Raw genomic sequence first — 11,448 nt, forward strand, 5'->3', positions numbered from 1 at the left:
CGTTTAATACTTTATTATTATTTTATATTTTTTTATATATAATCATATTAATATATATTAATTTTAATAAATACTTTTAATTGTATTTAGTTGAATTTTACAATATTTTATAAAAGAAAAGGTTTATATGATTTAAATAATTAAAATATTAATAAATATTTATTAAATTTTTTTAAATATATATATGTCGGGGACGGGTTCAGGGGAATCCCCGCTCCCAAGATTTGGGGGACGGGGACAGAGATGGGAGAAAAAATCTCCAACGGAGCGGGGATGGGGATGGTCTGGGGATGGTCTCCCAATCCCGTTCCATCCCATTGTCATCCCTAATTTTGACTATCAAAATCACTCTTGACATGTCTTTAATATTGTTTCGTTTAGAGAAGATAAGCAAAACTTACTTCATGATTTAACAGATTATTTTGAACTATATGCCTTGATAGAACTATGAGCATCCATACCTCTTCTAAAAAATATAAGATTTGAATAACCACCTGCATAGGTGTGATGAAGAAAAAAGTATACATTTTATCTCAAATTTGGACCATCTGCTGACCATATTTTTCATGAACTTCTTAATTTCTTTTACAAAGTTGTGGTCGTGATCCAATTTAATTAATAATATATGAATTTAGCTTTTTAAATTCTTTTATTACATTGTGGTGTAGGATGTGGTTATTATAAAAATCTAATGAATTTAAATACGGAAATTAAAGAGAATATATAATGGAAAAGATGACTTTAGAGTGGTTCAGAAATTTCTTTTTAACTTCCTAAGATTTCTTGAATGTTTTAGTGTGCTGGCTCTCTTGCGAGCGAGAACTCAACCAAATCAACTACTCTTTTTATTGGTTCAATAGATTAAACCTCTTATCAACTCCTTTCCAAGTTTAGGATCAAATTACTATAATCATTTTCACTGGTTCATGATCAAATCACCCTCAGAATCCTAAGGTGTACGCACACCTTAATACAAAATCTCAAATAATGTAAAATAAGCAATTCAAAGAAAATATCCGACTAAGGTGGATTTCTAAAAATTTTGCATGAAAAACAATGACTAAACTCACACTCTAATGTATCTCTCACAATTACAAAAGTTGACAAATTTTGATATATGAGAGAATGAGAATTTAGAGATTTGGAGAGTAAAAATGGAAGAAGAGAAAATTTTATTTTGCTTGAGGAATTGGTGTGGAGCAACGTCAATTTGGTGGTTTTAAATAGAATTTTGATGATGAAATTTGACCATTTGATCTAAAACGAAATGAACGGAGATTAAGAGTCACAATACGGAAACGAAATAAAAAAAATTGGAGATTGAGAAAATGGAGAATGAGGAATTTTGTGGAGATTGACAGTGACAGCGGAAATTAAGAAGGAATTGTGGAAATTATTGATTAATCCTTCCTATTCGATTACGTCACGTGTCATCATTTCACTCGTTTGATGGTTCGATGTCACATCAACAAAAATATATGTGTCGATGCCACATGTCAACTATTGTTTGATCAATCTATCCCCATCATTTCTTATGTAGACTTTTTCTCCGAAACTTGTTTTTACCATAACTTATTTGTTTAAACTTCAATTTAAGTGATTCAAAAGGTGTTTTCTTTTCAGGCTGTACCCTATAAACACTTGATAACGTTCATTATTATCAAAACATATGGTATGATTGAAACTCATGAAACTAACTTATGAAAGTAGAAATTTTAGGACTTGTTGGTTGCTTGGTAATGTTTTTGTTTCTATTTCTTGTTTCTTGTTTATTGTTTTTGTTTCTATTTTTAGGACAAAAACAAAAATAGTAATTATTTATGTTTCTTACTTGAATAGAAGTAAAAATGTATTTGACAATTCTTTCTGCTTTCTTATTTTATTAGTTGAAAAAAAAGTTAGTATATATATTATAGAAAAACTATATAACATGCACTAAAATAAACCTAACACAATTGAAAAGAATTTGTAGTATTTAATACAATTTAAGTCTTTCCTCAAAAAAAAAAATTAAGTCTCCTAATAAAATTTAAAACAATAAAAAAAAATGACATGTTTTTCTCGTTAGCCAATCAGATGAAAAAAAAAGTGAATCTACATTATGTTGATATAACGAAATATAAAATCTATCATTAATATGGGTATAATAGTACTAAGAATTTAAACTTATTCAAAGGAGAAGGAGGAATAAAATTTAGGGGAGAGAAAATATGATTGAAAATAAAGAATAAAAGAGAGATTATTGAAATTTAGGATGTAAAAAAAAAATGAAAAATTATTAAAAAATTTAAAATAAAAATAATTTGAGTGATTGAAAAATAGTTTTGAAAATTGCGTAAATTTAATTGGAAAAAGTAAAATGGTTGAGTGATAAAAAATAGAATTAGAAATTGTGTAAATTTAAGTTTGAAAATAAGACTTAAGGTAAAAGTTAAGTTAAAGTAAAAGCGAAAATTTAAAAATTAACTAAATTGGTCAAATCAATCATTTTAAAAATTGAAAAAAAGAATTAGAAATAAGAAAAAGGTTGTTGAAAAAGGAAAATCAGAATTCCCCTCCCACCGAAAGGTGAGTACCTCGTGCTCAAACTTTTCTATGAATATTTACATAGTAAGCCTAAAACATCGGTAATTTGAATTATTTTGTACGATTTCTGATCTATTCAAGGTATTTTCTCCTAAAATAACTCTCTTATGGAGTTATCAATGAGGTTGTATAAAAATTTTGTTATAATAATGTTAATTCCCAATGATTATATGATACTTCTGTTTTGGTGAGAAATCTCCTACTAATGTCATTGACCAAAGTATTATAATTATGATCAACGTCTGCACTCGGTTTTAGAGTGACTATTAATAGTATTAGTTTGACGGTTTTCCTACTCTTGAATCTGGGAAGCCAAAGTTCGTTCCCAATTTTGTTCATGACGTCCGTGTTAGTCATATGTGTGGAGATGTACAAGAATATATTGCAAGGTACAAGAATATATTGCACCCACCCAAATTGACCCATAACATGATCTAGAAATTGTCAATCTACCACATAAAAATATAAAAGGAGATTTCTAATTGTTCATATATGCTGACCAATATTCGCCGATTTAAAGAAAACGATAATTTTGAGGTAGATCCTACCAATTGATTTCACTCCTATATTTTAGTAAAGAAATGATCTTCATTTCCCTTAATAAACACAAATAATTCTTGCAAGCTAAATAAATACCAACTTCTTTAATAAATGGTATGAATTCCTACGACTCAAGGTCGGCAATAATTTCAACCAAAAATAATAAAGGCAATACTTAAAAACATAAAAGTTAAATACAAAGATAAATTAGGGAAGGGTCAGAGACAATTTTACAAAAAAATTATAGTGGTTTGGGTCAATTCCATCGATGGCGGCTCGAGATAATACAGGGTCTTAAGCAAAACTTTGATAGGGAGGCCTTAATATTGAAAATATCATCTAAAATTTATTTTTCTTACTTTTTGAGATGCAAAATTATGAATTAAATTTTGATAATCTAAGTTCATTTTCAATTGACAATATAGCCAATCCATTTAATCTTTCTTTGTGACATAGCTGACCTTAAATACGATTTGATTAATTTTAATTTTGAAAAACTTCTCTATGCGAAAGCAACGGTTACCGGTATTGTTAATAATATTCTATAAGCAATATATGCATTTGAAGAAGCGTTTACCTTTTTTATATAATTTAATATTTTAATAGGACAATCCATTTCGTTTTTCAAGATTTCTTTTAATATTTTTAATTCAAAAAATAAATATAAACCGTTAATGTCAGAAAATGTATCGTGTTTTAATGTATTTTCAAGATTAATACAATATCTTTTCAGATTATCATCATCTAATGACTTTAAAAAATTCATATCAAATAAGAAATTAAAATATTTTCATATACTTGAAATTTTTAAAATCTATTTTTAGGGGAAGAAATTGCTTGATCTATCATATAGTAAAAGTAATCAATTCTAAAAAATCTTCAGGTGATCGTGTTTTGTCAATATCAGTAGGGGTGAGCATAGGTCCGGCGAGTTTGGTTTTTGGCCGAAATCCAGCCTGCTGAACCAACCAGGTTGGTTTATGTATGCAGAAAACCGACCACGCTGACACATGCTTATGCGGCCGACCGAACCGAACAGTCGGTTCAGTCGGTCGGTTTTGTTGATTTAATTATTCATTTTTTTCATTTTTTGAATAATTTTTAATTCATTTTATATTTAAAATCTGATTTTGTTGATGATTTGGGTTGGGTGTTCTTTTTTAATAGTTGAATTTTAACCGTAAAGTTATGAGAATATTTTCATAATTTTGAATATTTGATAACAATTAAACAATTAATTATGCTAGAATTGCTAGTTAATCAATATTAAAATGAATAATCAAATTCCAAATAATAATTTAAAATAATTATTAGTTCTACTCCTAATAGAAATTCAAAAGACATTAGATCCAAATTAAAAAAAAAAGTACTTCCAAGTTGTCATCTAAATCTAAAATACGTCAATTCAAACATAGAAAATAAAATCATAGTCTAATACATAAGTCCATGTCCAAACATAAAAAATAAATCAACAACTTTTATATCACAAATATTAAATCACCAACTTTGAAAAATCTCCAAGTTCTTCAATGTTCTTTTCCTCGTCCACAATCACTCTGAATCCTATAAAATTATAGTCAAAGAAGAGAAGACGACATGGTTAGGATTTAAAAGAAAATATTTCCAAACAAATAAAATAAATAAAAGTAGAACCAATACCTTCTTCCATCATGAGAGCTGCCTCCAAGTGTTGATGAAGTTTAAGATCTATTGGGTCAGAGTTTAGCCAATTTTGAGTGCATATAAGAGCCTCCACAGTTCTTGGAGCAAACGAAGAACGATAGCAATCAATTACACGTCCTCCAATACTGAAAGCCGACTCAGATGCTACCGTTGATACTGGAATTGCAAAAATATCTCTACTAATTTGGCCAAGAATTGGAAATCGTTGACCATTCTCCTTCCACCAGTGAAGTATGTTGAAATTAGGTTCCTCTAACGAAACAAGAGCTTCCAACAAATACACATCAATCTCTGACTCGCTATTAAAAGTTGTAGTCTCTTCAGTTGAGAAATCAAGTATTAAATTCTTGCCTTCATCAAAATTCATATCTTCAACCATAGTGGTACTCGAAGAAACAATCGATGGTGTACTATGACTAGTACCACTACCATTGGAAGAAGTCAAACAAAAACTACTATAATGATGAAAGAGAGTTCTTAAAACAAGCTCCACTTTATCTATCATACTTTTAGATACATCGAGCCCTAACTTTCTGAAGCAATATGACAAATACTTCATCTTACTGCGTGGATCCAACACAATGGCAACATACAATAATATATTGGTCTTCTCACTATTTCCCCAATACTTGTCAAATTTAGCTTGCATGTTCTTAGCCATATTACAAAGAATTGGGTTCTAAGTCTTCATAGAATTCTTTTGTATGCAATTTTGAACTGTGCTAATATGATGATACATCAAATTAGAGGTAGTATACAAAGATCCTGAAATTTCAAAAGTGATTTCATAAAAGACTTTCAAGAATCGGACCAACATTCTAGCATTCACCCAATCTTCTTTACTAAGCCGTAAATTAGTCGTATAAGTAGGCTCTTCATCCTCTAATCTCTCAAAGGCCGTTTGAAGGTTAGTAGCAGCATCAAACATCATATATGTAGAGTTCCATCTAGTTACGACATCAAGACATACATAACTCTTACATGAAATTTTTTAAATTTCAACACATTTCCTAAATGTCATAGACCGTCCAGGAGAAGACCTCACAAATCGTACAACATTACGAATATGATCAATGCAGTTATAATGGTCCTTCAAAGCATCACATACAATGAGATTACAAGATCTAACATGCAAAAATTGACCATTCATCAACAATCCATGACTAAATCTCTTGATAAGGTAAGCGACAACAGTATCATTAGAACTAGCATTGTCAACAGTTCAATACCCCACTCTTTCAAACTTTTTTCCACCGCCTTACTAATGGTATCCCCTCTATGATTCTCAATTTGAAAAAAATTAAGGATCCTTTTATGTAATCTCCAATCAGAGTCAATAAAATGTACTGTCAATACCATGTAATTTATGTTCTGTCCAGAAGTCCAACAGTCGGTTGTAAGAGAAACTTTGTATTTTTTTTTCATGAAGATGTCTTTTAATTTTTTCTTCTCACTGACATATATCTTAAGAATGTCTCTACCTATGGTAAATCGGGATGGAATAATGAACCTAGGTTCAAGCAAATCATTGGTTGATAAACTTCCAAAAACGCCGACCCTCCACAAACTTAAAAGGTAATTCATCTAAGATAATCATTTCAGCTAATGCCCTTCGACAACTCTCCAAATCAAAAGACTCGCACACAAGTTTTGAACTAGAATCCTCAAAAGCGCCACTTTCTTTAGGTTTGAAAACCAATTGCGTTTGGGTTGGGTCTCTTTTCCTTTGGTACGAATATTTCTTACAATTATCCAAGTGATTTTTCATAGTTCCAATACCATTACGCTTTGAATGACATGCATATTTATTCTCACAATATTTACATTTAGCTTAGGGATCTTTAGGGTCACCATTCAATTTTTCAAAATGATCCCAAACTATAGACTGCTTAACATTCCTACGCTTTCTGGGTGGACTCAAGGAAGTTGCTTCATCTGGATCAATGCAACAACGACTTTATCTTGCTCAACGGTGTCGACAGTGGTAGTGGCTGTGGTTGGAGTATTTGTAGCATTTAACGATGACTCCGACGTCTTCATATTAACTCTAAAAATATAATATACAATACAATACAACAATAAGAAAAAAATAACAAATAACATTTATGTAAAAAAAATCCCGTATACATATTACATACAACAGACCTACATAATCACAGAATCATATATTACAGTATACAAATCTAAACTTCAGAAATTAAAACTCAAATATGAAAATATAATATACAATTAACAACACAATTATACAACTATAAGAAAAGAATAACAAATAATAATTTTGTAAAAAAAAAAAACCCTCGTATACACACACTATACAGTATTACAGTGAGTGTGAGAAATTTAAGAAATTGAAATTCAAATATAATACAAGTATACAAATGCTTACTCTCCCGATTCTGAATCCAGAGTTAATTTTACTTCAAATCTGTGATTCTAAAGGAAGAAGAAGATGAAGGGGGTTGGCTGGACAACGCAAAGAAGAAGAGAAGTCGTCGCAAAGAAGTATTACAGTGGGGGTTGGCTGGCCGGGTGGGCAACGGGTGTGGGCTGGACGGCGCAACGAAGAAGGGGCGACAAGCGTGGGTTGGCTGGGCGGCTCAAAGAAGAAGAAAATGAAGGATAGGCCGGTAGGGGGTTGGGCGGAGAAGAAGAAAATGAAGGGTAAGGGGTTGGGCGGCACAAAAAAAAAAAGAAGAAAATGAAGGAGAACCCTAGGCTAAAACACTGCAAGTGAGAACTGAGAAGAATAAAAAGGAAAAAAAATTATGATATATAAATTCGGTCGGTCGGTCGGTTTTTTCGGTTAAACAGATTCTGACTAACCGACTTGTCGGTTCTGAATCAATCGACCATATGTGAAAACCGACTGACCGACGTCGATTTGGTCGGTTTCGGTCGGTCGACTCAGTTTTTCGGCAACACTTGCTCACCCCTAAATATCAGTATTCTCATCAAATTGTTTTTTCCTTTGAATCATTCTTTTCTCACAAAATATAGGTTGTATTTCCATATCATTTGCAATTTCCTTCGCTGAAATCATAGCAGTTGTGAATCCATTTTCTCTTTATTTTTCTAAAAATGACATTAAACCTTTCAAGTGATCCAAAACAGCGTTAATATGTTGTAAGACTTTGCTCACAGAATTTACAGCAAATAAGATATCATACCATATAATCATGCCTAACAATAATTCAAAATTTTCAAATTCATAAGTAGCTAAGGGTGCGTTTGGTTCATAATCAGAAAACAGAAATTTGAAAACAAGGGATTCAATGAAAATCAAAGTTGTATTCTTTGTTTTCAGTGTTTTCAGATATGTGTTTGGTAGCAGATTTGGTAATTGAATATCAATTTAAAAAATTGTTCAATGTTTGTTTAGCAATATATTTGTAAACTAGGAGTTACAAACTAAATTTTAGTTTAATCTAAACTTATATTAATTAATTTATTAACATTTCTTTTTATGAATTTTGTATAATTATTATTTTACAAGGTTACATAATTTACAATACATTATATTTTACATGTTTCCATTTAACAAGCATAAAATGAGTTTATAATATGAAGTAATATATTTTATCAAAGTTTTTATCTTTCTAATATAATTATGTATCTTAAAATTTTCAAATTTTGAATCTGAAAACACCGAAAACATAAAAAAGACGTTCTCAAAATTTCTACTGTTTGGATCACAGAATTTGGATACGGTTTTCAGAAACAAATCTCAAAAATTCTGCTAAACACCTATTCGCTGAATCCATTTGATTCAGTGAATCTAAAAACAAAAAACGGAATTCGAGTGTCCAACCAAACGGGCCCTAAACAATTAGCTTCACTTTTACTTTTGGATCTTCACTTGTTTCTCCTAATTTCAATAAAGATCTCTTATTTGAGGGGCTTGAAATCTTATTGCTTGAACACTTTCAATTCGACTTTCCCATTGTGTTTATGACAATGATTTGATAGTCAAATTGGTTATGTGATCTAGCAAGAGTTTCCATCGTTTTGTAGATGAAGAAAATAAAGAATAAATACGTTGCAGAACTACAAAAACTGTCATTGCTCTATGACATGAGCTAGCCACATCAGAAAGTACTAGATTGAGATTTTGACAACCGCGATGTGTATAAAATGTCCTAGGATTTATTTCTAATAATCTTTTTTTACACCTTGTTGTTTTACTTTCATATTAGATACAGTGTCATATCCTTATCCTCTTATATTAGATATATCAAATTTAAAATCCTTAATTGCATTTATATGCACATCAAATAAACCTTTTCCAGTAGTATCTTTAACTTTTAAAAATTCTAAAAAATATTCTTGTATAGTTATTGGACTTGTAGCAATATCAACACACCTCAATACAAGAGGCATTTGTTCTTGATGACTTACATCAGGTGTGCAATCTAATATAACTGAAAAATATTTTAATTCTTTAATTTTTTCAATAATTGTATTTTTTATTTCAAGTCCTAATGGTTGTATGAGTTCATTTTGTATATTATGCCCAAGATAATGATAATGAATTTCGTTATTTTGAATATGACGAACATGTTCTTGCATTATTGGATCAAATTCTGCAATCATTTCAATTAAGTTTAAAAAATTTCCATTATTTTTTTGATAAATTTTTTCATTAGTTCCTCGAAACGCTAAATTATTTTTAGCAAGATTTTTAACAACAACAATAATTCATGTTAATACTTTATTCCAATGATATTTTTCTTTATTAATCAATATCTGAATATCTTTGTTAATTGTTTTATTTTTTAACAATATAATTTTTAGATCAACCCAAGCATTCGTATTAAATATGTGTTCATCATTACTAGATTCATGACTTTTAAGTCGAGAACTAAGATTTTTCAATCTTTAACTCCTTCATTCCCTAATTGAACCACATTCGATTAAGTACCAAAAAAATTACAACAAAAACAATAAACTTTATCAAAATCCTTTGAGTAAACTAGTCAATTTCGCCCGTAGATAATTTTGAGTATAATGAATATCAGAAAAATGTCTAAAATTTTCATCTTTCGGAAAAATTAAATTACTTTCTCTAATGGGACTTTTTTCTACCAGTAAATCAATTAACCTAGAATCAATGTTGTCCCATCTTCATGGATCATATTTATTATATTCATAATGCATCATACCTGTCTTACTATCAATACTAATATTATCAGTGTTTTCTTTTGTTTTTCACGTTCCTCATTGCTCTCTAGTTTTTTTCATGATTAAATGCTTTCATTTTCAACAATCATATCATTGTCTACAATTTTCGTTTCATCTATTGATTTGTCTACACCTATCGTTTCTTCTATTATTTCATCATTTTTATTACTTTTACTTCCAATAAAAAATTTATCGAGATCACATTTTTGAAATTCAATTAGTTTTTATATTCTTCTTTTTTTTTAAGCTTTTCATATCCAGATTCATATTTTCTTGTAGACATATTGATATCATAAGTAAGCAAATCTAAATAAATATTACTGAGAAATCTACAATAATATGAAATAATTTATAAAAGAATAAAAGAATTTGAATGAAAAAACTGGAACTTTGAACCCACTAGGTTGAGTTAAGGAAATAAGAAGTTTTGATTTTTGTTCTAGCAATTGATAATCTTGTGAGACACAAGGAAGAACCAGTTGAAAATTTGAGATTTGAGAAACCTTGAGAGTGAGAGGGGGAGAGTACTAAGATTGAGAGAGAGGGGGAGATCAATACTTAGATTTAGTGAGTAGCAGATAATATATTATGAAATCTTCTAGAGAAGTTGAAAAGTTTTGATTAACAAAATAAAAATATAAAGAAATATGGAAGGTCTCCCACTCTCCCAACGTAAACTTGGGACAATTTTGAGGAGACTACTAATGAGTTGAAATTTTCTAAGAAAATTTAAAAGGAATATGAATAAAAAAATTAATGTTAACCAATTTGAAATGTAATTTAATTAAAATTGAAAATTTAATGAGCCTGTTAATTATTATGGTTTTTTTTAGTAGTCTGAATTTTTAATATTATAAGAAAAATTTATGAAAAGTAATAAGTATATTCTTTTATATTTTAATTTATAATTTTTAATTAAAAATTAAATTAAATCGATATCATTATTCTATATTATATGAAAAATATGAGGCCTTCCTAGAACGGGGGCCGATCGCCTCGCTCGCTTATAGCTTAAGTTGGTCCTGGTGTTGCGCCATTTTTGTGCCACGTGTTACATGCTACATTGTAAGTCTTCCTTCTTGCACCACTCTATTCTTTTTCAATCTGCACTAAAATAGCAAAGTTCCTTCGTTTTCTCCTTAGTTGCACTATTTTTTTTAGCTATGTTTCATCATATTTGTGTTGTTTTGCTCCTGGGTTTAGTTTAGTTTCTCATCCTACTATTAAGCCAAGTCATTTAAAAATAGAAGGACTAAGAGAAGATTATAAGCTAGCGTATCAGAGAAGTTAAACAATCCATAAATCAAAGAGGTTAGGTCACAGTAGACCAAAAGAATGGATAAAGAAGTACATATAGGACCAATCACACCAATCACACGTTTAATTAGAGAAAGCAATAAAGACAAACAATATGTGGCATATCACTGTGTCATAACATCCCCCCTCAAACGAGACATAGCA

The 11,448-nt window shown here is 29.9% G+C and overlaps 1 protein-coding gene, 1 long non-coding RNA gene and 1 pseudogene across 2 annotated transcripts; all 3 read right to left on the reverse strand.

The window, feature by feature from the left end:
- Positions 1 to 3,501: 3,501 nt before the first annotated feature.
- On the reverse strand, positions 3,502 to 3,993 carry LOC148207253 (uncharacterized; annotated as a pseudogene).
- Positions 3,994 to 6,465: 2,472 nt separating this feature from the next.
- LOC148207254 (uncharacterized) lies at positions 6,466 to 7,534 on the reverse strand. Its single transcript, XR_015788069.1, has 2 exons — positions 7,196 to 7,534; positions 6,466 to 6,856 (listed from the first exon to the last, which is right to left on the reverse strand). It is a non-coding gene; the product is annotated as an uncharacterized LOC148207254 (long non-coding RNA).
- A 1,484-nt stretch (positions 7,535 to 9,018) lies between these two features.
- On the reverse strand, positions 9,019 to 9,501 carry LOC111024939 (General transcription factor 2-related zinc finger protein; the record flags this gene model as incomplete). Its single annotated transcript, XM_022302763.1, has 2 exons — positions 9,019 to 9,113; positions 9,252 to 9,501. Coding segments are annotated over 2 exons (345 nt in total), but the record flags the coding sequence as incomplete, so codon positions are not given.
- Between the last annotated feature and the right edge of the window lie 1,947 nt (positions 9,502 to 11,448).

This window comes from Momordica charantia, unplaced genomic scaffold, assembly GCF_013281855.1.
Source record: "Momordica charantia cultivar OHB3-1 unplaced genomic scaffold, Mcharantia_2.0 BLBB01000163.1, whole genome shotgun sequence".
NCBI classification, from domain to species: domain Eukaryota; kingdom Viridiplantae; phylum Streptophyta; class Magnoliopsida; order Cucurbitales; family Cucurbitaceae; genus Momordica; species Momordica charantia.